Consider the following 23,873-nt stretch of genomic DNA (forward strand, 5'->3'; position numbering starts at 1 on the left):
ACTCCCCCCTCTTGCCTTGGTGGAGAAGGGGGGAGGGGAAAGAGGAAACGGGGGCGCCCCCCCCCCCCTTCCTTGTCCTATTCGGACTAGGGGGGAGGGGGGCGCGGCCTGCCCTGGCCGGCCCTCCTCTTCTACCTCATGGCCCATGTAGGCCCATTAACCCCCGGGGGGGTTCCGATAACCCCCCGGTACTCCGGTAAAATCCTGATTCACCCGGAACATTTTCGATATCCAAATATAGGCTTCCAATATATCAATCTTTATGTCTTGACCATTTCGAGACTCCTCGTCATGTCCTTGATCACATCCAGGACTCCGAACAACCTGTGGTACATCAAAACTTATAAACTCATAATAAAACTGTCATCGTAACGTTAAGCGTGCGGACCCTACGGGTTCGAGAACTATGTAGACATGACCTAGAACTGTTTCCGGTCAATAACCAATAGCGGAACCTAGATGCTCATATTGGCTCCTACATATTCTACAAAGATCTTTATCGGTCAAACCGCATAACAACATACGTTGTTCTCTTTGTCATCGGTATGTTACTTGCCCGAGATTCGATCGTCGGTATCCAATACCTAGTTCAATCTCGTTACCGGCAAGTCTCTTTACTCGTTACGTAATGCATCATTTCGTAACTAACTCATTAGCTACATTGCTTGCAAGGCTTATAGTGATGTGCATTACCGAGAGGGCCCAGAGATACCTCTCCGACAATCGGAGTGACAATTCCTAATCTCGAAATACGCCAACTCAACATGTACCTTCGGAGACACCTGTAGAGCTCCTTTATAATCACCCAGTTACGTTGTGACGTTTGGTAGCACAGAAAGTGTTCTTACGGTAAACGGGAGTTGCATAATATCATAGTTGTAGGAACTTTGTATAAGTCATGAAGAAAGCAATAGCAACATACTAAACGATCAAGTGCTAGGCTAACGGAATGGGTCAATTCAATCACATCATTCTCCTAATGATGTGATCCCGTTAATCAAATCACAACACATGTCTATGGTTAGGAAACATAACCATCATTGATTAATGAGCTAGTCAAGTAGAGGCATACTAGTGACATTAAGTTTGTCTATGTATTCACACATGTATTATGTTTTTGGTTAATACAATTCTAGCATGAATAATAAACATTTATCATGATATGAGGAAATAAATAATAACTTTATTATTGCCTCTAGGGCATATTTCCTTCAATCTCCCACTTGCACTAGAGTCAATAATCTAGATTACACAGTAATGATTCTAACACCCATGGAGTCTTGGCGCTGATCATGTTTTGCTCGTGGAAGAGGCTTAGTCAACGGGTCTGCAACATTCAGATCCGTATGTATCTTGCAAATCTCTATGTCTCCCACCTGGACTTGGTCCCGGATGGAATTGAAGTGTCTCTTGATGTGCTTGGTCCTCTTGTGAAATCTGGATTCCTTTGCCAAGGCAATTGCACCAGTATTGTCACAGAAGATCTTCATTGGTCCCGATGCACTAGGTATGACACCTAGATCGGAAATGAACTCCTTCATCCAGACTCCTTCATTTGCTGCTTCTGAAGCAGCTATGTACTCCGCTTCGCATGTAGATCCCACCACGATGCTTTGTTTAGAACTGCACCAACTTACCGCTCCACCATTTAATAAAAACACGTATCCGGTTTGCGATTTAGAATCGTCCGGATCAGTGTCAAAGCTTGCATCGACGTAACCATTTATGACTAGCTCTTTGTCACCTCCATAAACGAGAAACATATCCTTAGTCCTTTTCAGGTATTTCAGGATGTTCTTGACCGCTGTCTAGTGATCCACTCCTGGATTACTTTGGTACCTACCTGCCAAGCTTATTGCTAAGAAAACGTCAGGTCTGGTACACAACATTGCATACATGATAGAGCCTATGGCTGAAGCATAGGGAACATCTTTCATTTTCTCTCTATCTTCTGCGGTGGTCGGGCATTGAGTCTGACTCAACTTCACACCTTGTAATACAGGCAAGAATCCTTTCTTTGCCTGATCCATTTTGAACTTTTTCAAAACTTTATCAAGGTATGTTCTTTGTGAAAGTCCAATTAAGCGTCTTGATCTATCTCTATAGATCTTGATTCCCAATATGAAAGCAGCTTCACCGAGGTCTTTTATTGAAAAACTTTTATTCAAGTATCCCTTTATGCTATCCAGAAATTCTATATCATTTCCAATTAATAATATGTCATCTACATATAATATCAGAAATGCTATAGAGCTCCCATTCACTTTCTTGTAAATACAGGCTTCTCCAAAAGTCTGTATAAAACCATATGCTTTGATCACACTATCAAAGCGTTTATTCCAACTCCGAGATGCTTGCACCAGTCCATAAATGGATCACTGGAGCTTGCACACTTTGTTAGCTCCTTTTGGATCGATAAAACCTTCCAGTTGCATCATATACAACTCTTCTTCCAGAAATCCATTCAGGAATGCAGTTTTGACATCCATTTGCCAAATTTCATAATCATAAAATGCAGCAATTGCTAACATGATTCGGACAGACTTAAGCATCGCTACGGGTGAGAAAGTCTCATCGTAGTCAACCCCTTGAACTTGTCGAAAATCTTTTGCAACAAGTCGAGCTTTGTAGACAGTTATATTACCATCAGCGCCAGTCTTCTTCTTGAAGATCCATTTATTCTCAATGGCTTGCCGATCATCAGGCAAGTCAACCAAAGTCCATACTTTGTTCTCATACATGGATCCTATCTCAGATTTCATGGCTTCAAGCCATTTTGCGAAATCTGGGCTCATTGTCGCTTCCTCATAGTTCGTAGGTTCGCCATGGTCAAGCATCATGACTTCCAGAATAGGATTACCATACCACTCTGGTGCGGATCTTACTCTGGTAGACCTACGAGGTTCAGTAGAAACTTGATCTGAAGTTTCATAATCAATATCATTAGCTTCCTCACTAATTGGTGTAGTTGTCACAGGAACCGGTTCTTGTGATGAATTACTTTCCAATAAGGGATCAGGTACAGTTACCTCATCAAGTTCTACTTTCCTCCCACTCACTTCTTTCAAGAGAAACTCCTTCTCTAGAAAGGATCCGAATTTAGCAACGAAAATCTTGCCCTCAGATCTGTGATAGAAGGTGTACCCAATAGTCTCTTTTGGGTATCCTATGAAGACACATTTCACCGATTTGGGTTCGAGCTTATCTGGTTGAAGTTTCTTCACATAAGCATCGCAGCCCCAAACTTTAAGAAATGACAACTTTGGTTTCTTGCCAAACCATAGTTCATAAGGCGTCGTCTCAACGGATTTTGATGGTGTCCTATTTAACGTGAATGCGGACGTCTCTAAAGCATAACCCCAAAACGATAGCGGTAAATCAGTAAGAGACATCATAGATCGCACCATATCCAGTAAAGTGCGATTATGACATTCGGACACACCATTTTGTTGTGGTGTTCCGGCGTGAGTTGCGAAACTATTCCACATTGTTTCAAATGTAAAACAAACTCGTAACTCAAATATTCTCCTCCACGATCAGATTGTAGAAATTTTATTTTCTTGTTACGATGATTTTCCACTTCACTCTGAAATTCTTTGAACTTTTCAAATGTTTCAGACTTGTGTTTCATCAAGTAGATATACCCATATCTGCTCAAATCATCTGTGAAGGTGAGAAAATAACGATACTCGCCGCGAGCCTCAACATTCATTGGACCACATACATCAATATGTATGATTTCCAACAAATCAGTTGCTCGCTCCATAGATCCGGAGAACGGCGTTTTAGTCATCTTGCCCATGATGCACGGTTTGCAAGTATCAAGTGATTCATAATCAAGTGATTCCAAAAGTCCATCAGTATGGAGTTTCTTCATGCGCTTTACACCGATATGACCTAAACGGCAGTGCCACAAATAAGTTGCACTATCATTATCAACTCTGCATCTTTTGGTTTCAACATTATGAATATGTGTATCACTACTATCGAGATTTAATAAAAATAGACCACTCTTCAAGAGTGCATGACCATAAAAGATATTACTCATATAAATAAAACAACCATTATTCTCTAATTTAAATGAATAACCGTCTCGCATTAAACAAGATCCAGAGATAATATTCATGCTCAACGCTGGCCCCAAATAACAATTACTTAGGTCTAAAACTAATCCCGATGGTAGATGTAGAGATAGCGTGCCGACCGCGATCACATCGACTTCGGAACCATTTCCCACGCGCATCGTCACCTCGTCCTTAGCCAATCTTCGCTTAATCCGTAGTCCCTGTTTCGAGTTGCAAATATTAGCAACAGAACCAGTATCAAATACCCAGGTGCTACTGCGAGCATTAGTAAGGTACACATCAATAACATGTATATCATATATACCTTTGTTCACTTTGCCATCCTTCTTATCCGCCAAATACTTGGGGCAGTTCCGCTTCTAGTGCCCAGTCTGCTTGTAGTAGAAGCACTCAGTCTCAGGCTTAGGTCCAGACTTGGGTTTCTTCTCTTGAGTAGCAACTTGTTTTCTGTTCTTTTTCAAGTTCCCCTTCTTCTTCCCTTTGCCCTTTTTCTTGAAACTGGTGGTCTTATTGACCATCAACACTTGATGCTCCTTCTTGATTTCTACCTCTGCATCCTTTAGCATTGCGAAGAGCTCGGGAATAGTCTTGTCCATCCCTTGCATATTATAGTTCATCACGAAGCTCTTGTAGCTTGGTGGCAGTGATTGAAGAATTCTGTCAATGACACTATCATCAGGAAGATTAACTCCCAGTTGAATCAAGTGATTATTATACCCCAGACATTTTGAGTATGTGTTCACTGACAGAACTATTCTCCTCCATCTTACAGCTATAGAACTTATTGGAGACTTCATATCTCTCAATCCGGGCATTTGCTTGAAATATTAACTTCAACTCCTGGAACATCTCATATGCTCCATGACGTTCAAAACGTCGTTGAAGACCCGGTTCCAAGCCGTAAAGCATGGCACACTGAACTATCAAGTAGTCATCAGCTTTTCTCTGCCAGACGTTCTTAACGTTGTCAGTTGCATCAGCAGCAGGCCTGGCACCCAGCGGTGCTTCCAGGACGTAATTCTTCTGTGCAGCAATGAGGATAATCCTCAGGTTACGGACCTAGTCCGTGTAATTGCTACCATCATCTTTCAACTTAGCTTTCTCAAGGAACACATTAAAATTCAACGGAACAACAACACGAGCCATCTATCTACATCAAACATAGACAAGCAAAATACTATCAGGTACTAAGTTCATGATAAATTTAAGTTCAATTAATCATATTACTTAAGAACTCCCACTTAGACAGACATCTCTCTAGTCATCTAAGTGATCACGTGATCCAAATCAACTAAACCATGTCCGATCATCACGTGAGATGGAGTAGTTTTCAATGGTGAACATCACTATGTTGATCATATCTACTATATGATTCACGTTCGACCTTTCGGTCTCCGTGTTCCGAGGCCATATCTGTATATGCTAGGCTCGTCAAGTTTAACCTGAGTATTCCACGTGTGCAACTGTTTTGCACCCGTTGTATTTGAACGTAGAGCCTATCACACCCGATCATCACGTGGTGTCTCAGCACGAAGAACTTTCGCAATGGTGCATACTCAGGGAGAACACTTCTTGATAATTAGTGAGAGATCATCTTAAAATACTACCGACAATCAAAGCAAGATAAGATGCATAAAGGATAAACATCACATGCAATCAATATAAGTGATATGATATGGCCATCATCATCTTGTGCTTGTGATCTCCATCTCCGAAGCACCGTCGTGATCACCATCGTCACCGGCGCGACACCTTGATCTCCATCGTAGCATCATTGTCGTTACGCCATCTATTGCTTCTACGACTATCGCTACCGCTTAGTGATAAAGTAAAGCAATTACAGGGCGTTTGCATTTCATACAATAAAGCGACAACCATATGGCTCCTGCCAGTTGCCGATAACTTTGGTTACAAAACATGATCATCTCATACAATAAAATATAGCATCACGTCTTGACCATATCACATCACAACATGCGCTGCAAAAACAAGTTAGACGTCCTCTACTTTGTTGTTGCAAATTTTACGTGGCTGCTATGGGCTGAGCAAGAACCGTTCTTACCTACGCATCAAAACCACAACGATAGTGCATCAAGTTAGTGTTGTTTTAACCTTCGCAAGGACCGGGCGTAGCCACACTCGGTTAAACTAAAGTTGGAGAAACAGACACCCACTAGTCACATGTGTGCAAAGCACGGCGGTAAAACCAGTCTCGCGTAAGCATACGCATAATGTCGGTCCGGACGCTTCATCCAACAATACCGCCGAACCAAAGTATGACATGCTGGTAAGCAGTATGACTTGTATCGCCCACAACTCACTTGTGTTCTACTCGTGCATATAACATCTACGCATAAAACCTAGGCTCGGATGCCACTGTTGGGAAACGTAGTAATTTCAAAAAAATTCTACGCACGCGCAAGATCATGGTGATGCATAGCAACGAGAAGGGAGAGTGATGTCCACGTACCCTCGTAGACCGTAAGCAGAAGCATTATGACAACGTGGTTGATGTAGTGTACGTCTTCACGATCCGACCGATCCAAGCACCGAACGTACGGCACCTCCGAGTTCAGCACACGTTCAGCTCGATGACGATCCCTGGACTCCGATCCAGCAGGGTGTCGGGAATGAGTTCCGTCAGCACGACGGCATGGTGACGATGATGTTGTTCTACCGGCGCAGGGCTTCGCCTAAGCACCGCAACGATATGACCAAGGTGGAATATGGTGGAGGGGGGCACCGCACACGGCTAAGGAACGATCACGATGATCAACTTGTGTGTCTGGAGGTGCCCCTTGCCCCCGTATATAAAGGAGGAAGGGGGAGGTGCGGCCGGCCCCCTAGGGGTGCGTCTGGAGGAGTCCTACTCCCACCAGGAGTAGGACTCCCCCATCTTGCCTTGGTGGAGAAGGAAAGGAGGGAGGGGAAAGAGGAAAGGGGGGCGCCCCCCCCCCTTCCTTGTCCTATTAGGACTAGGGGAGGGGGCACGCGGCCTGCCCTGGCCGGCCCTCCTCTTCTCCCTCATGGCCCATGTAGGCCCATTAACCCCCGGGGGGTTCCGGTAACCCCCCGGTACTCCGGTAAAATCTCGATTTCATCCGGAACGTTTCCGATATCCAAATATAGGCTTCCAATATATCAATCTTTATGTATCGACCATTTTGAGACTCCTCGTCATGTCCGTGATCACATCCGGGACTCCGAACAACCTTCGGTACATCAAAACTTATAAACTCATAATGAAACTGCCATCGTAACGTTAAGCGTGCGGACCCTATGGGTTCGAGAACTATGTAAACATGACCGAGACCTGTTCAATAACCAATAGCGGAACCTGGATGCTCATATTGGCTCCTACATATTCTACGAAGATCTTTATCGGTCAAACTGCATAACAACATACGTTGTTCCCTTTGTCATCGGTATGTTACTTGCCCGAGATTCGATCGTCAGTATCCAATACCTAGTTCAATCTCGTTACCAGCAAGTCTTTTTACTCGTTACATAATGCATCATTCCGTAACTAACTCATTAGCTACATTGCTTGCAAGGCTTATAGTGATGTGCATTACCGAGAGGGCCCAGAGATACCTCTCCGACAATCGGAGTGACAAATCCTAATCTCGAAATACGCCAACTCAACATGTACCTTCGGAGACACCTGTAGAGCTCCTTTATAATCACCCAGTTATGTTGTGACGTTTGGTAGCACACAAAGTGTTTTTCCGGTAAACGGGAGTTGCATAATCTCATAGTTGTAGGAAGTTTGTATAAGTCATGAAGAAAGCAATAGCAACATACTAAACGATCAAGTGCTAGGCTAACGGAATGGGTCAAGTCAATCACATCATTCTCCTAATGATGTGATCCCGTTAATCAAATCACAACACATGTCTATGGTTAGGAAACATAACCATCATTGATTAATGAGCTAGTCAAGTAGAGGCATACTAGTGACATTAAGTTTGTCTATGTATTCACACATGTATTATGTTTCCGGTTAATACAATTCTAGCATGAATAATAAACATTTATCATGATATGAGGAAATAAATAATAACTTTATTATTGCCTCTAGGGCGTATTTTCTTCACAAAGAGGTCAGACGAACCGGCACCAATGGCCCCCCAGGCCCGGCTGGCGCCCTGGCCTCACGATCCGGGCTGATGCCCCCTTTGGTCCCGGTTTGTGAGTGAAGCGGGATTAATGCCCTTACCTAGGCCTCAACCAAAGCCCTATTTTCTACTAGTGCAGCTCCGACTTTGATGACGAGCCTCACGGGAGAAAAGGAGCACACCTTGCACTGACAGAATCCAATTTGCCCATTGCTTGGCATCATTGCCGCAGTGTCGCCCTGCAATACCCTAGCTCCGACTTCGACCTCAGGAACATGCCAGACGGTCGACGACAAAGGCAAGTCACGACCCTGCTCATCTTGCAACCAGCGTCGCCGCCACACAAGTCTCAACGCTACAACCGCACCGCCAGCCGGGCACAGGCCGACCACGCTGTCGTGCACGTCCAGCCTCAAGGAAGAGCAAGACGGATCACGATCTTCAGTGTTGGCTCGTGTAATAATAAGAGGTAACATCTGTAACCCGGGCCTAACCAAACACAATCAATGGGCCCATCCATGGCAGGAGTTTTCATGGTGAGACCTGCTCGCCTGCAGCCGGCAAATGGGAGGTCCTAACTGGCGCTCTCAGCGCCGGTTTCGATTACTGGCGCTCGAAGGTGCTTCTACTGGGCCGGCCCAGTATTACTTCGTTCGCTAGCAGGCAACGCAGAAAAATTTAAGCCAAAAAGAAACGAGCTGCAGGATCGAACTCGCGCCATGATTGTAAGCGTACGAGTATGGTTAACCACCACACCAACATGGAACTAGCGACTAAATGAACAAAAAATGAACTAGTTGACCAAACTTTTAAAAACATCAACATTTATTGGAAAAATGAACAAAAAAGTTGAAATTTCAAATGATGAACGATTTTTAAATATACATTGCACATTTTGTGATATACGCTGAACAATTTTTAAATACACACTGAACATTTTTTTATGTATGCTGAACAAATATTTAAATACACATTGAACATTTTTGTGACATACGCTGAACAATGTATAAATATGCATTTAACGTTGTTGTGAATATATGCTGAACAATTTTAATATACCCAATGAACATTTTCTTAAATATGTTGAACATTTTATTAAATATACGATGAACATTTTTGTATATAAATATGCAATGAACTGTGTATAAATACACGAAAAAGAAACAAAAACTTCATTGAATTTGAAAGAAGTTCACCGAGTTTCAAAAAAACATCGAGTTTGAAAAACAATTTGACTGAAATTGAAAAAAAGTTCATTAAGTTTGAAAAAAGTTCATCGAGTTTTAAAAAAAAGTTCATCAAATTCGAAAAAGTTCATCGAATTTGAAAAAATTTCATCAAATTTGAAAATAGTTAATCAACTTTCAACAAGGGTTCATCAATTTTTGAAAAATAGTTCACGCATTTAGCAAAAGAGAAAAGAAAAAAACGAACTAAATCTTCAAAAGAAAGGAACAAGAAAAAAAAGGAGGAAAGAACAAAAGAAAGTAGAAGATGTAATTAGCCACATCAGATATCTATGGCGGGTTGGTTAGTGGTTCTCGTCTTTAGTGAAGACGCCGTGGGTTCGAATCCCTGTCGGTTGCGTTACCTTTTTTGCGGAATAAAACAGGAAAAAAAATGAGAAGATGGGCCGAGCCCAAGTTGCTTGAGGGGTATGCGCCCGATTGCGAAATGGGTGTAAACGGCCGCTGAGGGCGCCGTTTAGGAATTACCCCGGCAAATCCTATTACTTGTCCGTGCATTCTTTCATCATCAAAGAAGAAAAGAATATTACTTGTCCGTGCACGCGTGCTGGACATGAACTCCTGTTTGCTCTTTTGGCTTTTGCTACACGTTAATTTTTTGGGTCCGTCTATGTCACATCTAAATGTGAGATAATATCTCGCATCTAAGTATGATGTCAGCACCATCTCACTTTGGTTGTTTTCCCGTTTATTGGTTGTGTACTCATGTTACATCTAGGTAACATCATCATCAAAATTACAGCCTCTTACGCATTTTTCTTGACGTGCTTGTTGGCCACAGTCCCGCGTTGTGGTTGTGGCGATCCAATCGTTTCTTGTGTCGCATGTGTAGGTGAGCTGCCACGGGCTAGAATCGATCAAATTGATTGCTTGGCTAGGCTAGCTTCGGCCATTGAGCAACTAGTACTAGTATGTCCCGTCAAAGAATCGATCAGGTTGCTTGTAGCTAGCTTGTACGTACACAAATATTTGTTCGTGCCATTTCAAAAAATAATTGAGACAATTAAAAAATGTTCATGCATTTTTTTTGTTTTGTGCCAGAAAAAATCACGCGCCCACTGTGTAGCAACTCGGACAAAAAATATTGGGCCCCAGTTACGAGTTGATGGTGGACTTGTAATTGAGAAAAAAAAAGGTCAGACCCAGGTTGCGAGTTGACGATGGCTTACAATTGGGGAAAAAAAGGTCGGTCCCCAGTTGCGAGTCTAGTGTGGACTTGCAACTGGAAAAAAAAGTCGGGCCCCAGTTGCGCGTCAATGGTGGCCTTGCAACTGGGACAAAAAAAGATCGGTGCCCAATTGCAAGTTAAGGGTGAACTTGCAACTGGGACAAAAAAAATGCCGCGCCCCAGTTGCGAGTCAAAAGTGGACTTGCAACTAGGACAAAAAAGTTAGACGTAGTTGCAAGTCAAGAGTGGACTTGCAGCTGGGACAAGAAAAGGTCAACCCCCAGTTGTGAGTCAAAGGTGGACTTGCAACAGGGACAAAAAAGATTGAGCCCAGTTGCGAGTCGGCGGTGGACTTGCAACTCAATAAAAATATTGACCCCAATTGTAAATCGAGGTTGGGCTATCATCTGAGAACAAAAAAGGTCGAGTCCGGTTGTGAGTTGACGGTGGACTTGTAATTAGGACAAAATAATTGGGCTGCATTTGTGAGTTGAGGGTGGACTTGCAATTGAGACTAAAAAAGATCAGTTGCGAGTTGAGGGTGCACTTGCAACTGGGACAAAAATATGTTGGGCATGAACTTAAAACTGGGATAAAAAAAGTTTCGAGCCCCAATTACAGTTCGAAGATGGACTTGCAACTGAGACAAAAAATGTCAAAGTCCAGTTGCGGGTCGAGGGTGGGGTTGCAAATATGACAAAAGAAGATTGACCCCCGTTGCGAGTCGGCGGTGGACTTGCAACTCAATAAAAATATTGACCCCAATTGTAAATCGAGGTTGGGCTATCATCTGAGAACAAAAAAGGTCGAGTCCGGTTGTGAGTTGACGGTGGACTTGTAATTAAGACAAAATAATTGGGCTGCATTTGTGAGTTGAGGGTGGACTTGCAATTGAGACTAAAAAAGATCAGTTGCGAGTTGAGGGTGCACTTGCAACTGGGACAAAAATATGTTGGGCATGAACTTAAAACTGGGATAAAAAAAGTTTCGAGCCCCAATTACAGTTCGAGGATGGACTTGCAACTGAGACAAAAAATGTCAAAGTCCAGTTGCGGGTCGAGGGTGGGGTTGCAAATATGACAAAAGAAGATCGACCCCCGTTGCAAGTTGAGGTTAGAGTTGCAACTTGGACAAAAAATACAGACCTTGTCATGAAAATTTTAAAAAGAAAAAGTGAAAAGGTGAAAAAAAATATAAAAATCATGAATTTAAAAAAAAGAATTTGAACAAAAAAACAAAAACAAAAAAACAAAAAAGAAGATTGAAAAAAGTTCACCTGTGGCCACAACAGCCAACGAGGAGGCAACGTAGGAGGAGCAAGATCAATTGATAGACAACGGCCTACTGCCATGATGCCCGGCCTGAACGACGAATGAACAAGATCAATCAATAAAAAAAGCAAAGAATACTAATCTTAATGTCTAAATCATGTGGCTAGAAAGTTAGACGTGAGATAACTATTTGAAATAGGAAATCTGTAACTTTTTTATTTAACACGGCTCCGGCGCATGCATATACGATGCTGGTGTTGCCTGTTTGTCGAGATCTCCTGCCCATCGCCATGGGAAACATGACAGGTTCTTGGGCTGCCCCAGAGACCGAGACGTGGTCGCGATGTTACACGGAGGGCACCACGGTGACGCACAACTTCGAGATCGCCGGTTACTCGCTGCTCCATGGCATGGGCACCGGCAACTACGTCACGTCGAGCACGTTTACCGTCGGCGGCTGCGACAACTGCGAGTGGGACATCATGTTCTACCCCGACCGGGCCACCAAGGACGAGGGCGAAGAAGCCGACCACGCCTCCGCCTACCTCCGTCTCCGTCCCTGCAGCCGACAGCCACGGCCGACGGACGTGATGACCAAGTACACTCTGAGCTTATGGGGCAAGGATGGCCAATTGTGTCAGCAACGGAGCACACGGCATACGTTTACCCCTAGTGGTACGGGTTGGGGCCATGTCCGCTTTGTCCCCAAGTCCAAGCTGCTGGCCCTCAAAGATGACTGCTTCACCATCAGGTGTGTCTTGACGGTCTTGAAAGAGCGCCACGTGGAAGAAGTGAGCACGTTCATCGTCCCGATCCCGCCCTCAAACTTTCACCAAGACTTTGGGAACATGTTGAAGGACGGGGAAGGCACGGATGTGACGTTCGTCGTGGGCGACCAATCGTTTCAGGCTCATAGGTTTGTGTTGGCCGCTCGCACGCCGTTCTTCAGGGCGGAGCTCTTCGGTCCGATGAAAGAGAACAAGATGCAGTGCATCAACATCGATGACGTGGAGCCCTCTGTATTCAAGGCGCTTCTTCACTTTATATACATAGATGCCCTGCCGGATAATCGCGATCTGAAGAAGAGCACGACACTGCAGCATTTGTTGGTTGCCGCGGATCGGTATGGGTTGGACAGGCTAGCCGCAATGTGTGAAGGAGAGCTATGCCGAAGCATTGACGTGCAGGCAGTTGCAACCACCCTAACTTTAGCGAAGCAGCATTGTCACGAGCGACTGAAAGACATTTGCATTGACTTTATGTCTTCGCGGGATGTGTTCGGTGATGTCAAGAAGACCGATGGATTCAAGCACCTTGTGACAAGCTGTCCAGAGGTCATATCAGATATTTTACAAGAAAATTTGCCGTTGCCAGAGGTAGGAGTAATTTACATAAGAACTCTTTTTACGTGTTAAAATATATTGATTTTTAAACCACTAGCGTACCCATTGCACAACTTGCTAAACCACCAAGCTCAGTGGCGATTCCATGTGTTCAACATGTTGGTTGCAGAGCCGGTCTTTCAAGAAACACCACTAATTTTACACATACATACACATATGAAGTTCACGATAGTATAGAGAAAGGGCTCCTGCGATTCAAAGGAATCTTGACATTTTAGAGGATTTTGATTCTTTAATATATTTTTCTTATTTTTTCGAAAAGAGGGATAACACCCCAGCCATCAGTGGACTAACATGAAATTCTTAGTATAATTTTTTCACTTCTTTTATTTGATATGATGTAAGGTCTAGTATCAATAGATTTCAAATATCATTTCAATCAAAAAGGATTCCAAACATTTGCATGTTTTGAGAATCTTGCAAATAGAGGATCTGTAACTATGTTTGAGAATCCTTCAAATTAAAGAGCACGCATGTTTAATTATGTCTAAAGCCAATATATTCTTTGCCTTTGGCATCACCACTATCCCGAATCATCGGCACAATGTGTATAAACGGATCTGCACATGCAGTATTTTCACGTTTGCTTCTTTCATCATTCGCCTAGTTAGGCTTGAGCTGAATAATAAACTCTTTCACTTCTCTTTTCATCATCGTTGGGCGTGTTTTGAGATGAAATGATGCATATGCAGCCATCAATAGCGCTCTGAAACGCCCATATATACTCCTGGTATCTTATACTTGTTGGCTCTTTGTTTTAATCAGGTGGTGCGGACCAATCCGCGGAGGACACCCGGATGGCTCAAGAGGCAGCAGCGCTCATCGCAGGTCCACCGTGCGGTTCTCGTCTCCGCTTGCGTTTTGGTGCCGGCGGTGGTGGTCTCTTGTCGAGTGTACATGAGGTGCCGCTAGTCCGGTCGGCTGATCAGTTCGTTAATTTGAGCTGAAAGGGTGGATCGATCGGCATGTGAACCGATCGAGCGGAGATTGTTGAGGCTATGACTTTATTTTGGACTTTACAGTTATTTAGTGTATAACGAGTTCCTTTTGCCAACATTATTCAGTGTACAATATAACCTTGTGGGATTGCTTTTGGCATCGATTGTGCTCGTTTTCTCCTTTAATCACGTACGGTACAACCTAACCACAATGCCTACCTGTCAGGAGCTAGGCATGAATCTGTGCAAGTGTCTCATTTCTTCAGTTAAGTACCGCTTCAATTCACTTTGCTGAGTTCGCCGCTGATCTTCGGTCCAACGCCCCATGCCTTACTTAGGACAAATTCACTCTTTTGACCCTTTTTTTTAACTTAAGCACGATTTGACCCTTTGTGCAAAAGTTTTTCGGATCCGACGTTTTTTTTATATCTCCATTGTCACCGGTACGCCCGTTCAGTGTGAAAAAGACCCTCCTTGGCGGTAGGAATATGCATATAATTATAATAAAGGGGCACATGCAATAAAAAAATCTTTTTTTGTGAAAAAGACCCTACCGCCAAGCCTATGACGGTAGGGTCTTTTTTGCAAAAAACAAAGGTGACGGTGCAGGTAAGTCCTACCGCCAAAGGCCTCGGCGGTAAGATCCTAATAATTTTGCACATAGGGTCCTCGTGATAAACTAACGAAAAAGGTCAAAACAGTGAATGTGGCCCCTTACTTACACCTCTTTAGGCCCATAAGATGACACAAGTAGAAGCAGTAACTTTGAAAATTTATAAAGATTGGGTATCCAATCAACTAATACTTCAAACCAACTAAACTATAGAGAATAAAGGTTGAAATACCAACGGTGTCAATTCTTTGTGATTGTCGATACCGGAGCTACGGCTGAGCTTCTAGGTTGTTCGACCGGAGGTTAAAACAGCCCGATCACTTCACGAGCTACGACGAGGCACTTTACCAGGTTCGAGGTTATTCGACCAGGGGTTAAAACAGCCTGACCACTTCACAAGCTACGGCGAGGCAGTTTACCCAGGTTCGAGTCATCAGTGTCAGTTTAATCCCTACCCCTGATGTTGTTTCTTTGTGTATCGAGAGGGCTTACAAATCGGTGGAGTGAGCTCCTTAGAGCATCTACAGACGCATATAGCTGGTTCGAGGTTATTCGACCAGGGGTTAAAACAGCCTGACCACTTCACAAGCTACGGCGAGGCAGTTTACCCAGGTTCGAGTCATCAGTGTCAGTTTAATCCCTACTCCTGATGTTGTTTCTTTGTGTATCGAGAGGGCTTACAAATCGGTGGAGTGAGCTCCCTAGAGCATCTACAGACGCATATAGCTGGTTCGAGGTTATTCGACCAGGGGTTAAAACAGCTTGTCCACTTCACGAGCTACGGCGAGGCAGTTTACCCAGGTCCGAGTCATCAGTGTCAGTTCAATCCCTACTCCTGATGTTGTTTCTTTGTGTACCGAGAGGGCTTACAAATCGGTGGAGTGAGCTCCTTAGAGCATCTACAGCCGCATATAGCTAATCCAGTCTCTCAAACATCCGCGGACATGTCCTCGGACAATGACCCGTCAAATCCCAAAGTTTCTGACCGACATGCCCTTCTAGGCAAATCAAGGACAATTTGCTTCAAGCCCAAGCAAGAATGGAAACACTGCTAACAAGAAAAGGAAGGAAAAGAGAACTTCAATTGGAATAAATGTTCACGGCACACCACCACCCTACAAACCTCAAAGTTTTTGACCGGCATGCCCTTTGAGTATTCACCACCACCTGAAACTTCACTCCAGATTTTACGACCCGTGGGCAACATGGTATTTCCTATTCAGGGCATGTGCAATGGTTGATAAGATAGTCTTAACTTAAGTCTTGCATGTGATTTAGAGATGACAAAAAAATTTGTGTACAATGCATCATCTCTTAGCCTTATCTTCAATAACTAGCAATTCCTAAAAATATGGTGAGACATATTGTGCTAAGAGATCACCTCTTGTCTTCTCTTAAATAAGAGAAGACAAACATTTTCTTATGACTTCTTTCTTCTCCACCTCATCATCTATCCTACATGGCACTCATAAGATAGGACCATTGTACATGCCCTCAGTAACCCACATGGAAGCTAACAACTAGCCGTCCTAGTTCGGTTTCCTTGTTACCAAGCGCTTCTCCGGGTTTGAGCTATTTTTAATTTCATTTTGACTTTTTTGAATTTTTATTTTCCAGTCCGTTTTCCTCCTCTTCTTTTTCTTCCTAACACGTGATGTATTTTAGAAGAATACATCACATTTTTAAAATACATGATGAATATTATGAAAATACACGATGAACGTTGCGTAAATACACAAAAATATTTTTTAAATACATACTAAAGTTTTTTAATACTCCCTCAGTTGCTAAATGTAAGTTTTTTTTAGAAATTTTAATATAGACTACATACGGAGCAAAATGAGTGAATCTACGCTCTAAAACATGTCTATATACATCCGTACGTAGTCTATATTGAAATCTCTAAAAATAGTTATATTTAGGAACGGAGGTAGTACACGTTAACACTTTTTGGGTATAGATTAAACATTCGTACTGCATGGCTAGCATTGATTTAGTAGTTTTTTATCAAAAGTTCTTAATATTATTGTAATATTTAATTTGTAAAATCTAAAGAAAATATTACTCTATTTTTATATATTTGAATAAAATATCTTTTTTTATAAGATTTGAATAAAATATCTAAGCTCCTTCCGCCGCGCCTGTGGCCGGCCCAGTTAGTACTGCGTGGGCTCCCGGGCCACACCTAGGGCTGGTCCATGAGCGTTACAACGTGGGCGACGATTCCATACCACCCACGGTTTTCCACTCGCCCACGGCGCCGGGCGACATGGCGGCCGTGCGCCTATCCCCACGCCTCCGCTCGATTCCCCTCCTGCTCCCCGGTCTCGACCCCGCAGCCGCAGTCCACCGCCGCTGCTCCTGCGGTAGCTCGGCCGCCGCCGCCGCCGCGCGCGCCATGTCCTCCTCCTCCTCCTCCTCCGCGTCGTCGGCACCCACCCCCTACACGACGCTCGTGGGCCGCGTCCGCTGCGAGCGCGAGATCAAGCGCAGCAAGTTCATCGCAGTCGCCGCCTCCGTCCCCGACGAGCGCGCCGCCATGTCCTTCCTCAACGAGGTGCGCCTCCTTCCCACTCGATTCCTTTTCCAGCGAGTTCTCGACCCCTAAATCTCTAGTTGCAGTGGAGCAATCCAGTTAGTTTTCTGTACCTGGTCACCAGACGACGATGCGTACCCAATCAAATGCTCTGTCAAGAAAACTCGTTAGTTTAGCTCGTAAATAATATGTTCTGCTCACCTGAAGCACTCGTTAATTCAGTTATTATGCTCTGCAAGGTTATCCTTGTCATGCTGATGCGTTGCTGAATGTGTTCGCTCACGATCTATTGCTTCCAATGGCATATGTTTTGGCTAGGAATTATAAGCATTGCGCCTGATTTGTTGCTTGTTATCTGTGCGGGCTTAGCCTTGCAGTTGTATACACATCAGTGTATTTGCATTTGGACCGTACTAGCAAACTTATGACTTGTCCATCCTGAAACCAGAACTTCTGTGTACTCTGTTGACTAGATCTACACGGTTTTGTGTTATAGGTCAAGGATCCTCGTGCCACCCATAATTGCTGGGCGTACAAGGTTTGTGGTTTTATATAAAGCCTGATACTCATATGCTGTGTCTATGATTGTTAATGGTGAGTTGATCTTTGCATTCATGTGTTCTTAGGTGGGAGAACAGTTCCGTTATAACGATGACGGCGAACCTTCAAGCACAGCTGGAAAGCCAATATACTCTGCCATCATTTCATCTGGCATAGATATGGTCATGGTGGTTGTAATAAGGTAGCCATTTGTCAAGTAATGCCCTTCATTTTTCATGATTTTTTTTATCATGACTAATAATTTTTACCAATTTGCTGGTATTTACCTTTGTGCTCCCTCCGTCCGAAGATACTTGTCATCAAAATGGATAAAAAGAGATGTATCTCGAACTAAAATACGTCTAGATACACCCCCTTTTATCCATTTTGATGACAAGTATTTCCGGACGGAGGGAGTATAAGTTAAGTGAGCCATAGAAATGAAATTGTAGATAAGTGATGTTAACATATATGTCACTACATCTTTTTATGAGACACATGGTTCATGTGATTACCTCTTTATGCTAATTTCCTCCTTTAAACATTGCTAAAGATATTTTGGAGGCATAAAACTGGGAACCGGCGGGCTGGTGAGAGCTTATGGTGGGGTTGCTGCTGAGTGCCTTAAAGATGCTCCTACTTGTCTTGTGAAGCCCAAGGTGGTCAAGCTCAAATATGTTCCATCTGCTCTTTGCCTGATGCATGCAAGAATGTGAAGCTGGAAGTGTGTATAATTCTGACTTGGTGGGTATTTTCATTTCAGGCTCGTGTGGGCATGGAAGTACCATTTGATCTCTTGGGCATGGTCTATAATCAGGTATAGTAAGCATATACACAAAAGTATTGTACTGGAGACACCTCAGACACCAACACTTATTTTCAGACAATTAATTAAAGCATAAATGCAGAGTTGCTATTATAAACATTTGTGGGGTATATCATATTTATGGTGTGTCTGCTCAATAGAACCAATTGTGTTGAAAAACCTAAGCGCTATTTATCTAGTTTGAGTACTTGCATGCAGCAAAGCGAAATAAATCACAGTACATCGAGTTGTTCTGCTGTATGTTATGTTGATTTTAGAGCCTAATGTAACCAGTAAATTAATTCCAAGCAATACTTGTGTGTCTTCTGGAGGTTATTCATGTACTTCCAACTTCTTTTTGGGTGAATGGTTATGATTTGCTGAAGCCTAAGTATGACTGCTGAATCTTTGAACAGCTGCAGCATTTCCATGCCGAAGATATTAAACAGGACTATGACACTGGCAAAGATGGTACAGTTGTTGTCATGTTCAAAGTAGAATATGAAAAAATTGAGAGTCTTGGAAGCGCAGTGAATTCAGCTTGCAGCAGGAAAATTGAATTATTACAATAAGCAGAGGGGATAAGATTGATTGTAGTTTCAATGCTTAATTGGCAGCTAGTATAGCTTCTGTTTGTTGAGTGTAAGTATTTGTACAATCTAATCCCACCATGTTTGTTTTGGTCAATGGCTTAATGGAAATTAGTTCATGTGGGCTTAAAACAACCCGTTGACCTTTCCAAAAGATATGTCATGTGTACTACCAAGCCTTTAATTCTGCTTTGTTTTATACTTGGCTCAATGGCATGTAGGCACCAGAAGTATTTACTCCCTAGTCTCACTGTAATTTCAACTCCATATTGGAGTGCCTTTGATAAACCCAACATCCACCTCCAAAGAGGTGACTGTTCATTCCCAACATTATAGATATATTAGCTTCACATGATGTATCTTTTTTAAGTTACAATCAATGGAACTTAGTGGTGTCCATTTTTAAACTTTGTTATTCTGTGTTAGTGCTGTCTTATGCTATGAAAATTTCTGATGTATCCATGTTTGTTATCACCAGGTTAACATCAAATTGGTATCTTTTGCTTTCAATGTGTCAGTTTGATGGATAAATCTTCTCTTGCATCTATGGCTCAATGTTTTTTTTTTCTTTCCTTTTTCTGTTCTCATTGTTTGGAAGTCCAGGAGTATATTGTTGCATGGTTGCATGTCTGGTGTTTATTATTTCTCCTACTAGTCCGAGATAACCACGGATTTGTTCAGAAACACTGAAGCTTACATCTAGCTAATACTTGCCATATAGCATGTCCTGGTAAATTACCATGCCGTGCCTGCTTCTTGTTGGTGTTTATTTTCTTAATGCCATGCCGTCTTTGTTTAGTTTTGTTGAAAGGAAAATGCTATCTTTCCTTTCTGTCAAACAAAAGACGAGCATGGTAGGAATAGTTGGTATCATTCTTTTCTATCAAACAAGATAAGAGTATTTTAGACGTCGTCATTCTTTTCTGTCAAACAAGATAAGAGTATATTAGATGTTATCATTCTTTTCTGTTGAAAGTTGACACCATGCTATGGTTCAAAAAAGGAATTCAGGATTCTTATCTTTTGCAGTAACTTAAACAAACCAAGCAATGCTTTATTAACAAACAGGACAGTACAAAAACTTAACTGCATTCACAATCAACACCAAATGCAAGCCAGTAAAACATCCAACAGAACAAACATTACAAACACAGTGATAATAACTATGTGTACGAATCAAGCCCCTGACTAGCAGTCTCATGCTATGACGGCCTTCATGGGCTGGTGGTTTGCGGAGGTGGGGACATGAATGGAATAGGTGGCATCTGGAACCCAGGAATGGTAGGGATAGTTGTTGGTATTGTGATCGGAATGGATGGAATGGTAATTGGAACTGAGGGCATTGGTGGCATGGTAACAGGCAAAGTAGGAATGGTCGGCATGGTGGTTGGGATCGCCGGAATCGGAAGAGATGGAACTGTGCCAGGGGCGGTTGGTGCCATGGCGACCTTCGGGATAGGAATGAATGGTATTGGCGGCATTGTCAGTTTCGGAACTGCGGGAATGGAAGGCATTGGAGGCGGTGTTGTTGGAGCTTCCGGTGTAGAACGCTGAGCTGGTGTGGCCTCTGGTGCAGCTGCCGTGTCCAAAAGAGGACGAGATGCCGCAGAGCTGCCATTGAAGGCTGTGAAGGCTAGGAGCAGCACAAGGAGATGGTGGACACTGGCAGCCATGGTAAGTTACTCTGTGTGTGCGCTAGGCAGGCCTGCTATGTTTATTTGCTCTGTGATGATATCTGTATCTTTGAGATACTGGGGCTATTTGTACCAAGATGATATACTATGGCCACCACTGGTGGTTGATCTGAAGTCCTTGGTCTGGTTGTTCACCGCCCAATGTACTTTGCAGATGCAGATAAGGGAGTTGGGAAGTCCTTCGCTTAGCAGATTGGGTTGATGGACGGCGGAGTTGCTGGATTTTCTCTTTGTTCTAAACTTCTGATGACCAAGATTGTACACGTAGTAAGTTCGTCATGGGCTACCAATTTATTGTGCATGAATGAAACTGCTAAACACGGTCAGGTTTCAGGTTTCGTCCTGCCAGAAAAAAGCAGCTGGGCATCCGCCCTGCAAAACTCGAAGCATCTCTGCAGCTTGGTCACTTTACACCTCTATGTATACTTTATCATAAATGCCGAAATGAGACAGTCTGCAGCATGAGACCAAAAAGACCACAAAACGGAAAAACTGTGGGAATACCGAGCAAGAAACGTGAACTACTGCAAGGACATTTTTTAATAGTCTTTTTTTTTTGAACAGAAGGATTTCATTAATATGGCATTAGGCACACTTTACAAATAGCAGCTCGAGTGGCTGAGCACTCATTGCTGATAGCTCATTACAGGTAGGACATCGTTCCAAATTAGTACCTAAACCTTGATCTGAATGTAGGCAAGTAGAGCTAAAAGGTTTATCTTGCACTTTAACAGCAAGTCTAGCCTGATGGTGTGCCTTGAAATTCAGACTTCTGTGCACTTTGAGTATTCTATATGGATGAAATGAAGGCGTGGTCTGGATAGCAGCTAAGATTGGCCGGATAGCCCACGAACCTGCTTTAGTAATATCAGGTTGTACAACCGCTGAGGCAAGCACTTAAGAGTCTGTCAAAAACTTCGGATCCTGCACATGTAGTTGAGCTGCAATCTTCACCGCCAACAGCAGTCCATAAACTTCTGCCTGCAATGCTGATGCTACTGGTGGCGACACAGCAGAGATGTATAGATGGTCGGTATGTTGCCCGTTAATTTGTAGAAAAACACCTATACCCGCCTTTGCTACAGCTTGTCCTGGCTCCAAGGACCAAGCTGCATCTGAGTATATTTGTGTACCTGAAAAATCTATTGTAGACTGAGAAGTAAGAACAGTAGAAAGCTTTAGCTGTTCTGGCTTACCGTGATGTCCCTTCCAAGTTGAATCATGAACATGTAACTCCTTCATCAGTGAAGTGTCTGTGTCCTGCATAACAGCATTGTACACAACAAAAACTTGCTCTGGCTTAATGTTCTTGCGATTAAATAAATAGTCATTTCTCACTTTCCATAAACACCAGAGAAAAGTATAGAGATTAATAGTTGAAATGTGAGGGTGATTGGAAGAAAGCAAATACTGTATCATATCGGGTATAGTTTGATGTGTGGCAGCTAACATTTCAGTTCTGATGTACCAAGTATGTGAAAACCAAGCCGCTTTGGAGAAGTGGCATAAGAATAACATGTGCATTTCATCTTCTTCCATGCCACACCTAGAGCACTCAGATTTTATATGTTTGGAAAACTTACATGCTCTTTTCCCAGTAGCTAGGGCTCGCCGAAGTAGTCTCCAAGCAAAAATTTGAACCCTGGGTAACATCATTTTTTCTGCCCAAACCTGATTGAATAGTCATTCGGGCAATGCACGGTGGTTGATAACAAAAAACAAAAAATACGAGTCAAGTGCTCCCCATAAGCATAAAAAATTCAGGGAAAATAACAAAAATAAAATGAAAGATTCTGAATTTTTGTGACATCCAGGATGCTCCAGTTTTCGAAGAGCAGGCAAAATTTCGTGCTAAAATGATATTTGAGGAGCTCATGCAAAAAAAAGGATCTAAACAGCGGAATTTGAAGTTTCTTTCAAAGCCATTTTTGGCTGCAAGCTCAATGAATGTCCTGACACCACAAAATTTTGAATGCACCTTGCGCACTCAACAATTATGAATGAAAACAAAATTAGTTTTTTGGATTTTTCTTCTATTCGTGTCAAGAATTTGTTGTTCACACGCGCGTCAGAATAACCGCTCTCATAAGACAACTTCATCATAGTGCGCAAGGTGCACTTGTTTCTCTTCATATTGTAGCCAGATGGTGTGGTCGCTCTCCACCCGCAATGCCTTCCCAGTGTCACTATGTCATCCGCGTCCTGGCATCTGCGAGTGCCAATCCATTGCATGTTACTTGTCTTCTACCTCAGCGTGATCTCTGGTTTCCCATATGCGCAACCTAACGTCAAGCTTCTGTGCTGGAATGTGCGTGGCCTAAATTCCCCTGCCCGTCGTGATGTCGTACGTGACCTCATCCGAGACTACAACGCCATCATCGTGTGCCTTCAAGAGACTAAACTAGATCACGTCGATGATACTCTGGTCGCAAGCATGCTTGGTCCCGCTTTCATGGCTAACTACCATGTCCTCCCGGCTGTTGGGACAAGAGGGGGCATAATCATGGCCGTCTCCGACGCTTACTTCCGCCTTAATGACTTTCACGCCACGCTTGGATCCATCTCGGCCACCGTTACCATGCTGGCTGATGGCGCCGCATGGACTCTGTCATGTGTTTACGGCCCTCAGGGGGAGCAAGACAAGCTGCTTTTCATCAACGAGCTTAGGGGGCTGAAGTATTTGGTGAAGCCCCAGTGGCTCATCCTTGGCGATTTCAACTTGAGCACCAAAGCGTCTGACAAGAACAACTTGAACATCAACAACCGCCTCATCGGCAGATTCCGATCCACGCTTGATCACCTTCAGCTAAAAGAGTTGCGGCTTTCAGGCCGTAAATTCACTTGGTCCAATGCTCAAGAGAACCC

At 43.2% G+C, this 23,873-nt stretch overlaps 3 protein-coding genes across 3 annotated transcripts; 2 read left to right on the forward strand and 1 right to left on the reverse strand.

Annotated features, from left to right (window-relative positions):
• Window positions 1-12,132: 12,132 nt before the first annotated feature.
• LOC123039430 (BTB/POZ and MATH domain-containing protein 2-like) lies at window positions 12,133-14,204 on the forward strand. Its single transcript, XM_044462608.1, has 2 exons — window positions 12,133-13,265; window positions 14,058-14,204. The coding sequence occupies exons 1-2, from the start codon at window positions 12,138-12,140 to the stop codon at window positions 14,202-14,204; spliced, it is 1,275 nt and encodes a 424-aa protein (XP_044318543.1). The 5' UTR covers window positions 12,133-12,137.
• A 2,865-nt stretch (window positions 14,205-17,069) lies between these two features.
• On the forward strand, window positions 17,070-19,483 carry LOC123046797 (IMPACT family member in pol 5'region). The gene is made up of 6 exons (XM_044470230.1): window positions 17,070-17,400; window positions 17,876-17,917; window positions 18,006-18,121; window positions 18,473-18,578; window positions 18,683-18,736; window positions 19,141-19,483. The coding sequence occupies exons 1-6, from the start codon at window positions 17,113-17,115 to the stop codon at window positions 19,294-19,296; spliced, it is 762 nt and encodes a 253-aa protein (XP_044326165.1). The 5' UTR covers window positions 17,070-17,112; the 3' UTR covers window positions 19,297-19,483.
• An 864-nt stretch (window positions 19,484-20,347) lies between these two features.
• On the reverse strand, window positions 20,348-21,056 carry LOC123046798 (leucine-rich repeat extensin-like protein 5). The gene has a single exon (XM_044470231.1). It carries the CDS (start codon window positions 20,985-20,987, stop codon window positions 20,529-20,531), a length of 459 nt encoding a protein of 152 aa, XP_044326166.1. The 5' UTR covers window positions 20,988-21,056; the 3' UTR covers window positions 20,348-20,528.
• Window positions 21,057-23,873: the final 2,817 nt, after the last annotated feature.

Source organism: Triticum aestivum, chromosome 2B, assembly GCF_018294505.1.
Source record: "Triticum aestivum cultivar Chinese Spring chromosome 2B, IWGSC CS RefSeq v2.1, whole genome shotgun sequence".
Taxonomy (NCBI): domain Eukaryota; kingdom Viridiplantae; phylum Streptophyta; class Magnoliopsida; order Poales; family Poaceae; genus Triticum; species Triticum aestivum.

Coding starts and splice junctions, on each gene's coding strand:
- LOC123039430 (XM_044462608.1), top strand. CDS start 12,138: ATGCTGGTGTTGCCTGTTTGTCGAGATCTCCTGCCCATCGCCATGGGA. Junction 13,266..14,057: donor AAAATTTGCCGTTGCCAGAG/GTAGGAGTAATT, acceptor TGTTTTAATCAG/GTGGTGCGGACCAATCCGCG.
- LOC123046797 (XM_044470230.1), top strand. CDS start 17,113: ATGGCGGCCGTGCGCCTATCCCCACGCCTCCGCTCGATTCCCCTCCTG. Junction 18,122..18,472: donor GTCATGGTGGTTGTAATAAG/GTAGCCATTTGT, acceptor ACATTGCTAAAG/ATATTTTGGAGGCATAAAAC. Junction 18,579..18,682: donor CTTGTCTTGTGAAGCCCAAG/GTGGTCAAGCTC, acceptor TTTTCATTTCAG/GCTCGTGTGGGCATGGAAGT.
- LOC123046798 (XM_044470231.1), bottom strand. CDS start 20,987: ATGGCTGCCAGTGTCCACCATCTCCTTGTGCTGCTCCTAGCCTTCACA.